The sequence below is a fragment of the Echinops telfairi genome, unplaced genomic scaffold, assembly GCF_000313985.2.
Source record: "Echinops telfairi isolate 266 unplaced genomic scaffold, ASM31398v2 ScPeMD7_7434;HRSCAF=8472, whole genome shotgun sequence".
NCBI lineage: Eukaryota > Metazoa > Chordata > Mammalia > Afrosoricida > Tenrecidae > Echinops > Echinops telfairi.
The window spans coordinates 112,621-132,590 of NW_022111334.1; the positions used below are offsets into that span (position 1 = coordinate 112,621).

General features: G+C 40.6%; 1 gene segment (V, D, J or C); it reads right to left on the reverse strand.

Moving 5' to 3' along the window:
* Positions 1 to 10,498: 10,498 nt before the first annotated feature.
* On the reverse strand, positions 10,499 to 17,082 carry LOC101646030. The segment is given in 3 exon segments: positions 10,499 to 10,815; positions 16,636 to 16,953; positions 17,037 to 17,082. Coding segments are annotated over 3 exon segments (681 nt in total).
* Positions 17,083 to 19,970: the final 2,888 nt, after the last annotated feature.

The following is a 19,970-nucleotide window of genomic DNA, read 5'->3' on the forward strand; positions in this document are numbered from 1 at the left end:
TCCTCTTTTTTCCCTCCATTACCCCCTCACTCCAGATTTAGTTTTAACAAGATAAATGTTAGAAACAATTCTGCATTGTTTCTAAACTTAGCCATTAATGATGCTTTTCAGTTCCCTGAACTGCAAACCAAAGTCTCACCAATAAATATTGCTTTGAAATATTTACTGGGATGATCAGTCGAAGACAAACAAAATCCTTCCCCATGAAAAAGCATACTTCTCTACCATAAAATTTTCCTAGAGTTATTGTGCTTGGGAGTCCCTAGAGAAGTGGTGACAAAGTGTGGAAACCACAGCTTCTGAAAAGAACCCCACACCTAACTGCTTTCCATGGTATCTGCTGAGAAGATAGGGCACTAAGCTGAGTGTGTACTGGGAACCCCAACACACCTGCCCCCTGCTGGCTACTACGAGGTCGTTTTTGTCTGAGCTCACACGGTTTTCCCATCACTGTGCCTGTCTCTTGTCAGTAATAGACTGCTGTGTCTTCATAATTCACAGAACTCAGCTTTAATAATCTTGGCTCTTGGAAGTATCCCTGGTGATGCTGCCTTGGGACTGGAGAGTTGGAGCATAGTTTGTGCTCCCCCCACTCCATATTGTACCAACCCACAACAGCCCCTTTTCTTGAGTCTGGTGGACCCAGTGCACATGATTGCTGATTAAAGAGAATCCAGACTGGCAGGGTACTAGAATTCCAGCTGCCTTCAGCCGGGCAATATGTTTGCTGATTCCACTCCGGGCCTCTTGGTTTATTGGGTATTGCCTTATTCGAATTGGAGTGGCAGAACTTTGTAGTTGTACTACAATGGGTGCCCGATGTTTAGCCAGCCCCGGGGGGTTTGTCTCTGCCCACACATCAGGGATTGTGGCTTTCCACTTTTCTAGGAGTTCCCCAGAGTCTCGGGGTTTTTCTTTAGCGTCTGCTGCTGAGAAGAGGCGGTACTCTTCTACAATTGGAAATGAAACCAGCTGGGTTCCGGCCCCCGTTTGTACCTGCATGGAGTCTTCTTTGAAGGAGATGGTGGCCTTCAGCTTGCTGAGCAGGTCTCGTCCCAGGAGGGGAGTAGGGCATTCTGGAATGACTAAGAAAGAGTGAGTCACAGTTCCTTTTCCCAAGTTAGAAATTCTAGCTGATGACCACGGATATGCCTTCACCTTTCCTGTGGCCCCAACAATTTTTGCAGTGTCCTTGGAGAGGGGGCCAATAGGTGAGGTGAGCACTGAATGGGTTGCCCCAGTGTCCAGTAGAAAGTCAATTGGTTTGTCCCCCACCATGAGAGTTACCCTGGGTTCAGGGGGTGGGGGTGCTGAACCCCAGCCCCGTCACTCCAGCTCTTCCACTAGGACGGGGGTGGAGGGTCCTTTGGGTTTTCTTTGTCCTTTGTTGGGGCACTCATTTTTCCAGTGCCCTTCCTCCTTCCACACAGCGCACTGATTTTTCACTAGGCGCGGCTGGTTGGGCCACCGCGGCTTTTGGCCAGAATCCCCTCTTCTGTGAAGGCTTCGGGGCCGGCGAGCCCTGGTTTCAGTGGCCAGAAGCACCCTTGCCATTTTTTGAGTAAGGGCTCAGGTTGCCTCAGCTGGGGTCTTAAAGGCTTGAAGGTAATCAAGCGGCCATCAAGCTCAGAAGCAACAAAGCCCACATGGAAGAAGCACACCAGCCTATGCAACCACGAGGTGTCGAAGGGATCAAGTGTAAGGCATCATCAGAACAAAAAATCTTACCATAGTGAATGATGGGGGGAGTGCGGAGTGGAGATCCAAAGCCCATTAGTAGGCCACTGGAGATCCCCTTGCAGAGCGGTCTCGGGGAGGAGATGAGCCAGTCAGGGTGCGATGTAACAATGATGAGAAATACAACCTTCCTCTAGTTCCTAAAGGTTTCCTCCCCGCTCCCACTACCATGACTCGAATTCTATCTTGCAAGACTGGCTAGACCAGAGGAGGTACACTGGTACAGATAAGAACTGAAAATACAGGGAATCCAGGACGGATGAGCCCTATAGGACCAGTGGTGTGAGTGGCAAAACAGGGACGGTAAAGGGAAAATGGGTAGGAAAGAGGGAACCGATTACATGGAACTGTGTGTGACCTCCTCCCTGGGGGACAGACAACCGAAAAGTGGATGAAGGGAGACGTCGGACAGGGCAAGATATGACAAAATCCCCATTTATAAACTATCAAGGGGTCATGTGGGAGGGGGGAGCGGGGAGGGAGGGGAAAAATGAGGACCTAATGTCGGGGGTTTAAATGGAGAGAAAATGTTTTGAGAAACGATGTACAAATGCGCTTTACACAATTGATGTGTGTATGGATTGGGATAACAGTTGTATAAGCCCCTAATAAAATGTTAAAAAAGAAAAGAAAAAAACTATGAACAACAAAAAAAAAGCGAATCCAGAGACAGTGCAGGTGAGGGAACGGGTCTGCGAGAGCTTCACCAGTCCTGGCCTGACTCCTGTAGTTGCTCCTAGGACAGGACACCTGGATACAGAGAGAAACCCACTGAACTATTTGTTCAGAAGTGGCATCCAAGACTTCACAGGAGGATCCCTGAAGCACACCTCTAAGAGTTGCCGCCAGAAAAAGGAAAACTAACACGTTTCATGTTCCTGTGAACGAGGTCCCTGATAGCCAGGAACTGTTCTCCAGGATGAGGAGGAACCTGAGTTTAAGTTCATGTGTGCAGTGTTCTCATGTGGCTGCCTAAGAGGAATTTTCATGTGAGAGATACATTTGTGTTTAAAGGTTAAATAAGGTGAAGAACGGTTCCTGGCTCAGGGACTCACACTGTGGGTACAATTATGCTGATAATACCATTGGGAGAAGACAGTTTTCTCTCAGAGTTCTTCACTTCAACTAGCCCAGGGTTCTCTTTATCTACATCAGGACATATTCAGGCATCCACATTTAGTTGTAGATCAAGGAAAACTCTAGTAGTAGGCTAAATTAACTTATACTCCAAGGTGTGGATGGATATTTAGATAGGTAGCTTCAAATATAAAAGATAGATTGGTGAACACACCTGTAGATAAATCATTTAGGTTAGATATGTGGAGATAATAAACAGGGGTAAAGAAATATCTCTCACTGCCACTGAGTCCATTCAGACTCATAGTGAACCAGTAGGACAGGGTTGAACTGCCCTCATGAGTTTCTGAAACTGACTTTTTATGGGAGTAGAATGCCCAATCTTTCTCCACACAGCAGCTGGTGGTTTTCAACAACTGACCTTACAGAGCACAGCCTCACACATACTCACTACACCACCATGGTGTATTTCGTTTTTCATTGTCTATCAACTATGTCCAAAGTAATTTAGTGGAATGATATCCTATGTGAATGTCTATAAATCCCAAAACTAATTGAAAATGATTTAAATTCACCTAATTGTTCAAATAGAAGTAAATGCTTTTATTTTCAAAAACAAAATTTTACACAAACTCATATTTACTTCAAGGCTTTTTATTTTCCAATTATAGAGTACTGAAGTATAATATTATTCCAAGTGGTCTCATTGATGTGAAGTTTAAGCACTTGCTTGTTGGAAAAAAGGTTCATTTTTCTAATCCACCAAGCTACTTTGCTTAGAAAAAAACTGGCATTCTGTTCAACTGAGGCAGGCTGTTGTACTCTACCAGATGGTGTTGTTATGAGTGGAATATCAACTCAAGTATCAACAACCATGATGTCAGTGGCTTATTTATAATTATCAAATACCAACCTATTTCTCTTCAATATTATACTTTTTGAGATTTCATGATTAAAATAGTTATGAAACATATCTCCTACTTCATAAAATCATAAAATAAGTGTTCACAATTTAAAATATGTATATTTCCTCCATTAAAAAAGAACAAAAATAAGCCAGAATCTTTTCCTGGATAGAATTCAGGTTACAACATTTAAGAACGTTTTGTGCTGTTGAAACTATAAATATATTAACCAAGAGTCCTACATTGTTTTAGGAGAGCCTCAGAGTGGCTCTTCATGAAAGAGAGCTGCCCCGTATGGTTTTCTAGTCCGTGATCCTGATAAGAGCAGGCCATCAGATCTTTTCCCAACTGAGATACCAGTGGCTTTGCATTGCCTAACTTTTGGTTAGTGTGTCAGTTTGGGTAGACTAGAGAAACAAATTCATGGACACTCACATGTGTATAAGAGAGAGTGTTATATCATAGAGTAATAGTACATTAAGGACACATCCCTGCCCAGTCTAGATCAAGTCCATAAGTCCGATATTAACCAATATGTCCAATACCAATCTATAAAGTCCTCTTCAGACTCATGGAACACATGCTATGATGGCAAATGCAGGAAGATCACAGGCCAGTGGGTGGGAAGTCTTGGGGATCTAATGGTGTTGTAAGCATCTCAGTGCTGGCAGGGGTCTCCATGTGGCCCCTCTAGTTCCCAGGGTACGGGATCTATCAGTGTAGTACTATGTGTCTTGTCAGTAGAGCATCTCTAAAGGAATGAGCAGAGAGAGAGAGCGCCTCCCGCCTCCAAGGAGGAAATACAGGAATTCCCAGAATCCTCATGGGAAGGCCATGTCCACACAGAGGCCTATTTTCTATGTCTTGATTGGCAGGCTAGATTCCACCCCTACACTCTTATTTCCCAAATTGACACCAGATTATGTAGCTAGCACACAGTTAGCAGTTGAGCATTTACCTATTCTGCCACCAAGTCTTTCTGTTCCAAATTTAACTATGAGGAAATGCAAGGTAGGAAGTGTACTAAGTTCTGTGGATAACTTTGAGACTGAAGAAAGGAGCTCTGTATCTTTCAACCTTTGTCCCAACTTTAATTCTTTGGTAGAACCCCTGCCCTTTGCCAACACTCCTGCAATTCTAAATTAATTCATTACATGTTTACAAAATGCCTCTATATTCCCATGAACTCTCAGTCCACAGAGTTCTTCTGAACATATATATTTTTTTCTCCAGGTATCCTACACCCTTCACTCTGGACTCACTATATTTCTCATGCCCGAGATTCAGCCATTGCCCTTTATGTCATAGAATGTTAATTATGTGCATACCTAGGTCCTTTTGATTCTAATTTCTGTCCTATCATCTCCTCCAGAAACCAAAGACAATCTACTCTCAGCTCAACTTTTGGTAAACACTCTTCAAGGGCTAAGAGTTACAGATCCCACCTGATCAAGGTTCATGGAAAGCAACACAAAAGACAGAAAGAGGAGAGTGGGAAAGGGGGGAGGGTTAATCTCTGCACTAAAGTAGAAATCATACATTCTTAGAAAAATCTTTCCCTTTTTTTCAACATGGTTCTAGAATTATCCTAGTGCTTACAGGATCATGAGCATCCACTGCTATTTAAATGTCCTCTCCATATATAGTGAGAGGTACTGATCTCTCAGATTTCAGCAGAAGAAATAGGGTGTGGGGTATGCAGGCTGGTTAAACATGGTAGGTAAGAAGCACGCTGAAGCATGAGAAAGCACCTATCTAAGTATTTGTTCACACCTACATCACACCCAAATGTTGGTGTATCTTTATCTTGTGGCCTGTTTTGTATTCTCCTGATGCTAATAACTGCTCACAACTATATATTATTGAGTCCTGAGTGGTTTGGTGACAGAAATATGGTCCAGGCAAATAATAAATTGCCTTACTTCTTAAGCAAGTGGATCATTTAGTGGTGTTCCCACGCTCTTCCATTTCTCTCCATCTCACAGTCTTCCTCCGTGAACTGTGGCAGTGAAATCCTCTCCTGGGCTGCCCAATCTCTGAATATGGAGATGCTCTAGAGTCTAGATTCTGTGGGGCTCTAGTTCTTGACTTCGGCTCACACTGTCTTTACACTTTGCTAGACGTTTTGCCAGTGAAGGTGCATCCTCCCCTCATAGCGATCAAACAACAACAGAACACTATAGGGTTTTATAATGAAAGCTACTATTTGGTTGAAACAAAAAAGGCAGGGGGAAAAGCATTCACATTCTTATTATCAGAAATCACAGTGACAATCGTGGTCATTTTGTAAACTTTTCTTCAACACAATTGTAAAATGTGTAATATTTAAATCAACAACAAGTATCATATTTTTAATGAGAGGGTTCCCATTAGGATGGAAAAAGACCTGGGTCTTAACTTGGATAGAGTAGATGTCATGGGGGACATTCAAATTGCATCAAGTCTGGCCTAAATTATTTAATAAGTAGTTAAAAGTTTCTTGTGTTAAAGTGAATAGGATCTCCCAGAACCACAAACTAAGGAAAAGACATTTTTATTGCAGAACATTCCCTTAAGATGTAGATAATAAACAAAAATCAATTCCCTTCTCATGCCTTGGTAGTGGCTAGGATTTCAGGAGAGTAATCACTGCCAAAACACAAGCAAACTCACCTCTCCTGACCCATAGCAGAATATAATGACTGAAAGGTATAAATTCATAAAAGATTATATCTAATTGCCACAAACCAGAACAAATCGGAAATCATGTCCAGAACCAACTCTCTTTGCATGCTTAGTTATGAAGTCTTTTACCTGAAGAGGACATGACATCTTGCAGCTGAAGATACGGGTGAAAAACTTTGCAACAATTTGGATGAGCAACTTGGAAAAAAATGTACTTTGTCCCATGGGAAAGGGTAGACAGAGCTACTAGACCAGTAGTAACTTTGCAGGAGGAAAGGAACAGTTAGAAACCTATCTCTCATATCCACATTCAGGATGCCTGCCTAGAAATGAGGCTCAGTCAAAAACGCAGAGAAATGACCCGTTGCTCAAACACTGCCACAACCATTACCATCATCAAGTAAAGACAACAACAGGGTGCATCAGGGAAGTTAAAATCAAGATTCTCTCTAGGGAGAGTGAAAGTGAAGACAAAACCAAACAGAAAACGAAAAGTGAGGCTTTATAGAGAAATCTGAGAACTTCAGTAGTTTTAGGAAAACATAACTTTAACTGTGATGGATGGACATTGCATATAGTTAATTACAAATGGAGCTCTGTCTACATATTCATAGACCTTGACAATAAAAGTCTAGCATCAGTTAGTCATACTCACTCCACAAGGGAACACATCATATATACACAATATGCTGATATGTATGGTCATATTGAACATATCCATCTATCCACAAAAAGTGGTGGGTAACACAAAAGAGTAAGAAAATAGACATAACTGATACAGCATCAACATGAGATTCACATTTGACAGAGATGGACACTAGAAAATTTCATATGAGATTCAAACTAAATGTGATGATTATATTAAAAAATCTGAAGGAAAAAGTCAATGAATGTGTGTGTTAGTCTGGGCACTTAAGAGAAACAAGTCCACAGAAACTCATGAATAAGAAAGAGTTTTATATAAAGGGTAAGTGTGCATCAAGAAAACACCCCAGCACAGTGCTGTCCAAGCCCACAAGTCCAACATTAACCCATTAAACCATAGGTCCCACAGCAATCCACAAAGTCCTCCTCCATCTCACAAAACGGATGCAATGATGCCAACTGCAGGAGGAAAGCTGAATCAGTGAACATGCAAGCATCTCAGTGCTGGCAGGAGTCTCCACACGACTGCTCCAGCACCCAGCGATGCATCGGGGTAGGTCCATGTGGCTTCTCCTCAGGGACATCCTGCAGGAAGTGAGCCCAGCCTGCTAAAGCAGAGAACTGGCCAAGGCAGCTTCACCCTGGCCCGACCATCAGAAAGCAAGATACCCGAGAACTTGAAAGGCGAGGCTCACTGAGCCATTTATCCCTCCGCCCTTCAATTAATCCCACATGTGTTTATCAGCCAGGTTGGCACAATAAACTAACTAACTCAATGTGCTATAAATAGTATTATAAGGAAGGCCACAAAAAAGGTGACCTAATAAAAAGAGAAACATAAAATGAAAATTAATTTTTTGAACAATTATAATAGAAAAATAAAGAACACTTCTAGAAAACAATGTATAATATGTTTAAGGGAAACAAAGAACACAGAAAAAAGTAGATAATGGAGCTCAGTGCAGCTCAGACCCCTTTCTTCAACTGGACCCCTGGAATCACACTGACTTCTCTCCGCCTCGTTTCACTGTGATATGTACATGGTAATAGCCTGGGCAGCAATGGAGGTCGGCGATAAATGAATTTGACTATGAAAGGGGTCACTGGTGACATGTACTCAAGACATCAGAGTTGGAGTATAGTCTGTGCTTTCAACACTCCATAGCATACCAACCCACAACTGATTTCAGAGAATCTAGAGACAGAACAGGTGAGCCACAATGTCTGGTAATTTTACAAGTCCTGGTTCAACCCTTGTAGCTGCACCTGGAGACAGTGAGAATTCCCAGAGCTTCATGTTTCAGTCCCTGAGCCACTCACCTCTGAGAGCTACCCCCAAGAAAAGGAAGAAAGCGAAATATTCTTGGGAACGAAGTCCATGATTCCCAGGTGTATTATCCAGAGTGAGTAAAACATAAACTAACTACTGTATTATGAGACTCTATCTGATGGACTATGTGGAGATTTCCATGTGATGATACTTTTGTAATAAAGTTAGAAAGGAGTTCATTTGGAATGAGAATGTTGACTGTTTCTTCAGAGAACACAGGTCTTTCCATGACTTTTCTACTCACTGAGAGCAAGGTCCTGTTTTTCCAGGCCACAAAAAGTGATTAGGAAGATGGTTGAGGAGGTAGACATGGCTTAGGATTGAGAATGAGTGTGGTAATAAAGGGAATGATCCTTTACTCTCAGGGATTTATATATTTATAAGACACTCACAGCAAATCGTAGGACTTTTAAATTGTCAGATGCATATTTTCTTGTCTGCATTAGATTATGGTGATATTATTAGATATTCAAAAATTTGAAGATCAGCTAAATCTAGCAATCTCATTGAATTCAGTCCAAAGTGGCTCTCATTCAATTATTGTTGTAAATAGGATGGATGGATATATAGATGGAGATATATATATAGATATAGATATATCCATATATTTATCATTTTATTGGGCTCATACAACTCTTATTACAATCCATACATACATCCACTGTGCCAAGCACATTTGTATATTTGCTGCCATCATCATTCTCAAAACCTTTTTCTTTCTACTTGGGCCCTTGGTATCAGCTCCTCATTTTTTTCCCTCCCTCTCCCATTCTCCGTCCCTCACAAACCCTTGATAATTTATAAATTATTATTCTTTTTGAATTATTATTATCTTTTTCAAGTCACTGCAAAAGAAGATCTTTTCTTCCACAACTACACTGCTATGTCTACTCAGAATCATTTTATAAAGGCAATGTACGTACAAGCAGGCCTGATTCAATTGATGTATGGATTGTGACAGGAGTTCTGCGAACCCCCAATAAAATGATTTTAAAATAAATGTATTACAATGCTAAAAAAAAAAGAATCATTATACTATTGAAAGAACATGTCACCCTAAAGCAATTTACCTTTGACACGGAAGTTATTTCTTATCCAGAAAGCCTTCATTAATAATGTTATTCACACCTAATCTTCAATCTTGTATGGAATTGTTTACTGAAATACCTGAAATTCCCCACGTATGGTTGTGTGTCACTAGATAATGGAAATGTTACTGATATCATACAATAAATTAGTAGCAAAGCCACCAGAAGTAGGGTGAGGTGATTAACAGGACAAATATGGAACTTCTGGGTGAAAGCAGAAACAGTGGGTTCATATTCTGTGAGACTGTGAAGGGGAAGATACAACATGTGACATGAAGAACTGAATGATACCATTTGACCACAGAAATCTCCCTGAATCCTGATTTTGCACAGACAAGTTAGTGTCTGTCTTGACCATTGTGGTCTAAAGGTTCTGGAGGACAGACAGGTACAAAATATTAGCACCAAGGTAATAAAAGGCAATTGATGAGTTTATGGGCTTGCACATGGGATTACAGAAAAGGCACACACAAAAATACCAGGCCACCATGGTTAGGAAAAACCACCAAATCAAACAACAACAACAACATGTGTCATTTGAAGAAGCAATTCAATAAAATAGGCTGACTGGCTAGATTTCGACCAAATGATTGTCCTTACAAAGTGTGATGGAAGAATGTACTGTCAAACTTTCAGCCAGTCGTCCAACACTTAGTATCTACTTTACCTTCACCGTGACTCTGATCGGAGAGTGTTTAGTGAGTGTCATCAGAACTCTGATGCAGGGACCCCTGACAGAGACATTTCTTGTCCTTAAGGCACAGGCTGTTTGTTGCTATAGGACAGACGATATTCTCCTGTTACAATATAACTGTTGAATTCACAGATATCAAAAATAGGCACAGAATTATTATTTTTAAGTTGGAGTGATTCCCTAGGGTAACAGTGAGATTTACAAAAATCCACAGATCATCACAGGAAACCAAACTTGAAGCTCCAGCTGCACCTGCTTCTGGGGCTGTGTCCTGCCCTATATGGGTCCTGAGCGCCCCCTGGAGACCAGTCTCCTCCCTGCAGGGGAGGTTTGTGTCTGGGCTCTCACTGACTTCTCCTCACTGTGAGACTCTTGCACAGTAATACATGGCCGTGTCCTCTGCTTTCAGGCTGTCCATTTGAAGATAGACTGTGTTCTTGGAGTTGTCTCTGGAGATGGTGAATCGGCCCTTTACGGACTCTGTGTAGTAAATACTACCGCTATCATACTTTATGGTTGCCAACCACTGCAGGCCCTTCCCTGGAGCCTGGCGGACCCAGCTCATCCAGTAGTCACTGAAGGTGAATTCAGAGGCTGCACAGGAGAGTCTCAGGGACCCCGCAGGCTTTCTCACATCTCCCCCAGTCTCCACCAGCTTCACCTCACACTGGACACCTGAAAACACAGAGGCACCGTGATTAGAAGATACACATACAAACAAAACCACTCACAGTAATACACATACACAGCAGGGCCTACAGTGATTACCATGTAAAATGTCCAAAACGTATGCCAAAGTTGGTGCAACATTCATTATGTGTCCTGGGCACAAAATGGAAACAGAAGAGATGGAAGAGACTGGACTGTCCCCTGAGATCTCCCACATCAGGGGCTGTGGCCTGTTTATCAGCAGGCAGAGAGCTGCATTTGCATGTCCCCTGATATTTAGAAGCAGATGAGTAAGGAATATGGGCAAGAGTTCTCCCTCAGACTCAGACAAACACAAGCACTCTCAAGCGAAAATAGAGCTCTTAAATGGGTTCTTTATCAAGCATTGCTTCAATTTTTGTATATTATTAATATTTTAAAAGTAGTTTTCAGTTTATAAATTTGATATTCCACACACAACAAACTGTGTGGTGTTAGAGGTCACCATGCATCTTCTCTCGTTCCCCTTAAGATGTGGATGCACATGACGATGGTGGACAGTTCTATTATCTGTTTCTTGTGTGGAAACATGACTGCTTTTCTTGCTTTCCAAGGCATTTCCTTATGTCAGTAATCTTTTTTTATAATGAAATTTATTTATTTATTTCATTTTATTTATTTATATTTTAATAGTTTTATTAGGGGCTCATACAACTCTTATGACAATCCATACATACATCAATTGTGTAAAGCATATTTGTACGTACATTGTCCTCATCATTCTCAAAACATTTGCTTACCAGTCAGTGATATTTTTACACTGTGGGCATGAGGTTGTTCACGAAACATGTCCAGAAACCATGCAGAATGGTTTCTCCTCTCTGATTTCTGATCTGGAAGATTCCGCTCCCCTTTCTTTTGTCATGATCAGGAAAACTGGATTTTCATCAGTTTACTTCATCTTCTCAAATAGTCAGTTTTCATGTAATTGGCTTACTTGTTGTGTTCCTACTATTTCATTTATTTCACTTCCTTTATATATTTTTTTCCCCTGCTACCTATGTTGTGGCCTATGCATACTCATATTTTTCTATTTACACTAATTGGAAACAGAGGTAATCCATTTCAGAGTTTTATTTTTATATTATACAAATGTGTGCTGTTGAGGATTCCCCATGCTTAAGTTTTTTTCAGTTGTATTCCATGGTTTGTTGTCTTGTGATTTCATTTTCATTCAATCCAGTACAGCCATCCAGGACATGAAACACATTAAATTCATGTTAATTATACAATACTATATGCATATTTCAATGTATGCATAACTCACATTCACTCACTGCCATTGAGTCAATGGAGACATGTAGTGACCCTATAGGACAAGGTAGACGTGCCCCTGAGCATTTCTGAAACTATAACTCTTTACTGAAGCAGAAGGCCCCATTTGTCTCCTGTGGAACAGCTGGGTGGTTTTGAACTCCTGAGCTTTCAGATCACATCAGGTTAATTAGTAACACTACACCACAAAGGACATGTATGCATACATGCATATATTTGTGTTTATGCATACAACATATAAATGACTGAGTATTGTGATTGATGTGGGGTATTGCTCAAAGTATTAAGGAAGAGCGGATTCTTGGAGCAAATAATTTGGAGGAAAAGGAAGCCCTAAGTACCAGCAAGAAGCTCCTTTCTCCCATGTCTCCACCATTGCCCTTTCCCCAGAGCCTGGCTCCTGTGCTTTGTGCAGCCCATGTGATCTCTATAGACTGATATCATTATTGCAGGGAAGGTTGTGCATGGGATGACATTGGGTCCTCTCACTGTTCCTCTCACAGTCATGGACAGCTGTACCCTTGGTGGTCATTGAGCTCAGCTGCAGGGAGACTCCTTGTGGACATTCTTTTTGAGCTTGAGAGGTAACTCAATTGAGATGGGCAATTGTTTTCTTCTACTAAAATATATTGAGAACAAGTACTCCCATATCTTCTGCAGGTTTTGTTAGATCCTGCTCCAGACATATGTTCTTAGCCCAGACAGCAAATTTTAAGGTAATTCTCTGTGAGGGTTTCATCACTCCTGGATCCAAATACTGATGCAGTACCTGTCACAGGACATCCAAAATAATCAGTGACGACAACTAATTCAATTCTCTTTTGTGCCAAACCATTTTTGGAATCTTTTCGTATTACTGGAAAGAAGTAATCACCAGGCCAAAGAATATCCAAAAGAAAATCAGAATTTATGGACAAATTATGTAGTTCTTAGAGAACTCTGCCCACAGTGTGATATTTTTCACCAAGTTTTGAAATTTAACCTGGAAATTGAAGGGTTGATCTGGATGTTAGAAACCCCAGAAGAAAAAGGAAAAGAAAGTAGAGAAACTTCCAATCTTTTCTTAGAAACTGAAAAGAGAAAGTCTAATGTCCTCCTTTTCTCTGGGACTGGCCTCCATTTATGTAGAAATCAAGGTCTGTAAGCCGAATATCAGAGAAACACTCAGGACATAGAAAGCACAGAGAGTGTTAAGAAATTCTGATTTCATTAAAACCACAATTAATAATGGACATTTATTCTAACATGTCTTCCCATTTGTCTGCATATTCTCTTGAGAGTTAACTCCTCTTTCTTTATCATAACATCTCACTTAATACCAGTTGTGTTAGTGAAACAGGTACAGAGTTTTGAAATTCAAAATAAGCAAAGGGCATGAGTAGGTACTTGACTAAAGGAGACATTCATGTTGCAAAGATTTAATTATATTGACACCCATTATTCATTGGTACTATTGTTAGATTGGATTTGTTTGTTTTTGAGATATTTTCTTGGAATGGGTGGTTATAGAATGGCCATATTTTTTTGTAAAGCATTTTAAGCACTTTCACGAAGTCATTTTTCATATTTATGCTCAATGCAATTGGGGGTGTGATTTCTTGTTTGTTGCTTCCATGGGTGCTCCTTGTGCATCACAGCAACACAGAATCATTGAAAATGTCAGCAGCTTCTCGATGCACCATGCTACTTAACAAATAACCTGAGAAGCTGTACTAAATGGAAAATGCAACACTAGGTTGTAGTACACCCTGCTAATAATATGTGATACGCAGATGACATAACACTACATGTTATAAGATACATGATTTGAGAAATTTACTGCTGAAGTCCAGCAATTGCTGCCTTCACTGTAAATTACAATTCAATGTAAAGAAAATCAAACACCTCACTGTAGGACCAATGGAAAATGGAGGTAAGAGTGAAGTTATGATGGAGTTCCTCTTGCTTGGGTCTACAATCAGTGTTCATGGATTCTGCAGTCAATCAAATGACACATTTTATTGAGCAACTCTGCTGCATAGACCTCTTTAAAGATTGAAGAGCAAGGAGATCTCTTTGAGGACTAACAATGCATCTGGCCCAAGATGTGAAGTTTTCAATGGTCTCATATGCACGTGAAAGTTGGACAATGAATGAGAAAAATCAAAGATTGAACGATGTATTTGAATTATGGTACTGGTGAATAATTTGACGGTATGATGGACTGGCAGAAGAAAAACAATTGGATATTAGATGATGTACACATTTAATGAATAATAGAAAGAAGTGAGGATATGATTACTTCATCTCAAGAACGTTGGATATGGGTCAAGGAAATCAGAACTTGGGAAAGGACGTCATGCTTGATAAAGCATAAGGTCATTTTAAAATGGTTGATTTTTAAGAATATAAATTGGCACAGTAACTGCAACAAAGGCCTCATACATGACAACTGTGAGGATGAAGCAAGACCTGTGCTTCTTTCTTTTTCCTCTAGGGTTGCCGTGGGTCCAAACTGATTTGATAGGACTTAAAACAGCAAAATGCAATGCCAATAACAGACATTGCACTCCATGGAGAGAAAGTGCACGCATTCACCTTTCAAGTTGGAACCAGATAAGGATACCATTAAATGCCAATCATTTCATATCGTGCTGTAACTCTTTTCTATAGCTATCAACTAACAAATATAAAATGAAGGCATCCCATATGGCAACAAAGAAGCAAAACCTTTTATAATTGCTGATGATATCATTCTAAAGATAGAAAACCCAAAAGCCCTAGAAGAAAATTATTGGAACTAATTGAAAGGCTAAGCAATTTCACAGGTGTAAGGTCAACAGAGAAAAAAAATAAGTTTGATTCTCATGTACCAATAAAGCTCTGAAAAGGAAATCAAGAAAATAATAGAACTTACACTAGCCACCTATAAGAAAAAAATAAATTAGAATAAACCTAAGCAGAGAAACAAAAGTATTGTATGAAAGAACTATTTTAAAAACAGTACTCTAAGATACCAAAGCACAAACACATAAATATAATAATGGGTCATGTTCATGAATAGGAAGCCTTAACTTGTGAAAATAACACACCTTAAGCAATCTATAATTGTAATGCAGTTCTGATTCAGACTTAATGTTTTTCTTTAAGGACATGGACATTAATCACCGAGTTTTAAAAGAAATTATTCATCAAATTTTAAAAGAAATGAAATAGACCCAGGATAAGCAAGGTCAAAACCACTCCTTTATACCTAGCATATCCTGTGGTGTAGTGAATTACACAATAGACTCTTAATTTCAAGTACTGTAGTTCAAGACCACAATGTACTGTTCAGGATAAAGATGAAGCTTTCTGATCCTGAAAATTTTAGTCTCAAAAATCCAAAGGTACATTTTTCTTTTGTCTTTTTATGTCTATGAGTCTTGATGGACTCGACAGCAGCTGGTTGGGTGTTGGGATGGGGGTCATCCCTATAACTGCACCTGAGATGGACCTCAGGGAAAAGGACAATCACAGTAAGCCATATGTTCAAGTGGGTGATCCCTAGACTTTTGTCTCTGAATCCCTAAGACACTCTCCTCCGGAAATGTCCAACAGAACAAAGACTCACTTGTGTTTCAGGTTTTCTGGATGTGAATTAGCCATCTTCTAGAGAAGATACTACAGATTATATATATATATATATTCTTCTAGAGACGATACTAGAACAGATTATATATAGCCAATGATCACACAACAGAATGTTTCATTAATCCAAGGCAGATGAACCATCTCAAGAGATTATTTAATAAATATTGTGCATTTTAAAATTAATGAATTGAAATGTGAGGACACAGTGTTGCATGACTTTGCAAGATGCACAGAGAAGAGTCAGTATTAAACCCAATGGAAACCTAACAATATCAACATATGCAATATTTTCCAGTCCTTCTAAGTTAAAATAATTACATGCATTTGTGATCATTCACTGGAATCCAGCTGATGGCATGGAGAAAATTTGGAACTCACATGAGAATTTCATATTGCGTTAATATTTTTATAAGGAGACTTGGTGACATAGTGGTTATGCCTTGGGCTGAGTTTTGCATGTCAGTAGTTTGCAAACACCAGCCATTCTATGGAAAGAAGACAGGAGGATCTAATGCCACAAATATCAGAAACCCACAGTGGTGTGACTATAAATTGGCATCGACTCGATGTTAGGAAGTTCATTTAATATTTCTAACTTTGACAACAAACAGCACTAGTTAGTACCCTGAATTGTAAACTGAGATCTCATTATTATTTATTACTGTGAAGTCTGCCTTTGGATAGATGGTGAAAGATAGACAAAGGCCATTCCAATGAAAAGAAGGCATGTTCAGATGCATGAAGATTCCCCAGAGTCACTGTGCATGGTGGTCCCTAGGGAGGTGCTGGCAGGTGGAGAAACCACAGCTTCTGAAAGGAAAGCATGACTGACTTCTCTCTCTTGCATCTGCTGAAACCCTGGCCTGTTGCAGGGAGGTTTGTGTCTGGGCTCACACTGACTTCCCATCACTGTGTCCCTAGCACAGTAATACACGGCTGTGTCCTCAGGATTCACAGAGCTCAGTTTTAAAGAAACTTGGCTCTTGGAGGTGTCCCTGGTGATGCTGACTCGGGACTTCAGAGCTGGATTATAGTATGTTTTCCCATCATAAGCTATTACCCCAATCCACTCCAGTCCCTTTTCTGGAGCCTGTCGGATCCAGTTCACACCATAGCTGGTTAAAGAGAATCCAGAGACAGCACAGGTGAGAGATACGGTCTGTGAGGGCTTCACCAGTCCTGGACCTGACTCTTGTAGCTGCACCTGGGCCAGGACACCTGTGGATAAAGAGAAACACAGAGAGTCATGTGCTTAGATGCTGCATCCCCAGACTTCATGTGTGAATCCCTGAAGCACTCACCTCCCGGAGTTGCCACCACAAAGAGGAAAACCCACACACAATTCATGTTTATGTGGATAAGATTCGTGACACCCAGAAAATACTCTTCAGGGTGAGAAGGAATGTGAATTTAAGTCCATGCATGCTGTGGTTTCATTTGGGTTCTTATTAGGCATTTGCATGTGGGAGGTGCATTTGTATGTAAAGGTGGAAAGGGCTGAATGGAGGCCCCTGGCTCTGGGACTCACACTAGAAAAGTGATGCTGGTGGTGTCCTTGGGAGAACACAGTCCTCTCTCCAACGTCTTTATTCTACCAACCCTAAGAACATCTGTTCATACTTTGCATTTAATGGAACTTTATATCCATTATCATCAGAAGTACCCAGATGATCTGGGGAAATTATAGAGAATCCCTATCCTCACGATTTAATGGAATCAAGATCAGTCTTTCCTGAATCTTTTTGTGCATCTGAGCACAAAGGGAAACACGTGTCTGTCTTCTCTAAAGCTCCTTCACCTAGGACAATGCAGAATATTTAGAAAGGAGTAAACGATACTTAAATGTTAGCTTCTAGATTTAGAGTTGGAATTTTAAAAAAGGTTTACTAACCATAGGGTTATTTGTGAGGTTCAAAGCAACCACAGAATTCATAAGCAGCTCGTTTTTCCTCCCATGAATTAGTACCCAGGGTGGGTATTGGGCTCAGCATATTCTGAGAGCCTCTGCTGACAGCATTCTCTCACATACAGGAGAAGTGTTTCCTGGGCTCACACTGTCTTCCAACTTCTGTGGATGAAATAGCAACATTTTCTCTGGTCCTAAGCATTCAGACTATTGGTCAGGAGTGTTATCTAGAGTTGTCTCTGCAGGTTTCCTGCCATGGGCAGTAGAGCTGCCATAGTGGTCAGCACAGCAGTTATAGCTGACCAGGCACTGTAGTCCTTATCCAGGCTCCTGTCTCATTTCTTTCTTCACTTGGTCCAAGAGCTGGTGGGTCCTTAGCATCCCTGACGGTCAGCTTTCTTCCTGAGGTTAGTTTTATGTCTGGACTCACACTGACTCTCACTGTGCAAATCTTTGGAGGAAGAGAGTGCTATAAGTTGCAAACACTCTGATTTGATTATAGTGGGAGGAAGTATGGTCTATAGCTATTGATACTGAGATTGAGAGATATGCCACAATAAAACACTGACTAAGAAAGAAGAAAATCTGCCTGAAAGACAATGAAGGCGTTGAACAGAGTTTATGCTTCATTCTTTCAACAGGAAGAGTAAACATAGTTAAGGCAGGTTTCAAGTAAGAAATTTAAAGTTATTTATTCCATGCTATGGAAGACAGTGGCAAGCCAGAATTCTCTTTCTGGGCTTCTGTTATGTGTGTGGTAGGAAAATTTGCAGATGTTGGTAATTGTGGAACACATTCATATTCTAATGCCACCAAATTATGCATGAGAAGACTGTTGAAAATATTATTTTATTGCATATATATTTACCATGAGTAAAATAAGTTGAAACATGACAGGTTTTTTTCACACATAATCATAAATGACAGAAAGTCTTGCTGGTACAACAATATTTCAAAAAACTAGCTGAATTATTGAGCTGGAAAAGAGATTATGAGATAAGCCAGAAATTTGAATAGACAAAAATGTTTAGCAATGGAATTGAATCTTTATTTAATACTTGATTAATTTTCCTCCAAAACCATTTTATTGGGAGCTAATACAGATATCATCTCATTCCACAGTTCAAACGTATTAGGCAGTATTGTATAACTGCTACCACAATCAGTTTGGAAACAATCTTTTCCTTCTTGAACTCCTTGCTATTGGCTCCCTTTGACCCCACCTCCACCCAACGCTATACACCCCAGAAACCCTTATTCTACTTGCCCTCTCTATATGCTCATCAATTTTGAGTTTCATCTACTGTAAAACAGAAAAAAAACCTTTAATAAAAGTCAAGTATGTTTCCCCCGATGACAAAATACATCTGAGATAACTCCGAGCGGAATTGGAAATTGAGGAAGCAGGCGGCCCACGTGCAGTCTGTGGGTCTTCCCTAGGGTCCATGGCAGACCCAGGTGGGCTTAGGACCAAGTATGTCAGTCCAGCTACTGGAATGTGATGACCTCGCTGGCTGACGGCCTCTCCCAAGGCTTCTGGATCCCCACCCTTTGGGTGGGGAGTCCTACAACACACCCTATGCCTTCTGCTGAGCATGTGCTAACCTTCCTCAAAATGGATGAAATGTACAAAACAACAAGAAAACCAACTCCCTGCCATTCAGTAGATTTCAGCTCGTAGCACAACCCTCTTTCTCTATCTTTGCTGTTGAGGAGGGAACACTGTTCTTCAACTGCAGCACCGACAAGGGATGTCTGCGCTGGCCGCAGAGTGAAACCACTGTCTGTGGGGACTGGTGTCCACTCCTGATGATGAGCCGACTCTGTCTCTTCCCCGTGTGCGCAAACTGCTGCTGCTTCCAATGCCTGTGTGTAAGCTGTGCTTTTGCCAGTGACCTCAGACATTGGTTGAAGAGAAATAGGCTGTTATGATGACCTTACACTACAAGTGAAGGGAATAATACATCTGGAAGGAAGAATAAAGTTATTTTTATAAATCCACTTTTTAAATTGAAGCACAACTAGTAAATCATTAACATGTTAATAAAGATAGTATAAATAGTGTCATGAATGATAGCACAAAAGAAGATGGCACAATCAAAATAAAAACACCAAGCAGGAAATTCTATGGAGACCAGGACAATGGAAAAAATAGAGCAATTCCTGACAAAGTATTAAATATGTTTAAACAAACTTCAGAATACACAGAAGAGAAACTAATGGATAAGCAACCCAAATAAGATACTAACTGAGAAACTCCATAGCCATAATCCACTGGCACCAAGTAAGTGCAGACTCACAGTGACCCTCCGGAGCAGAGCAGATCTGC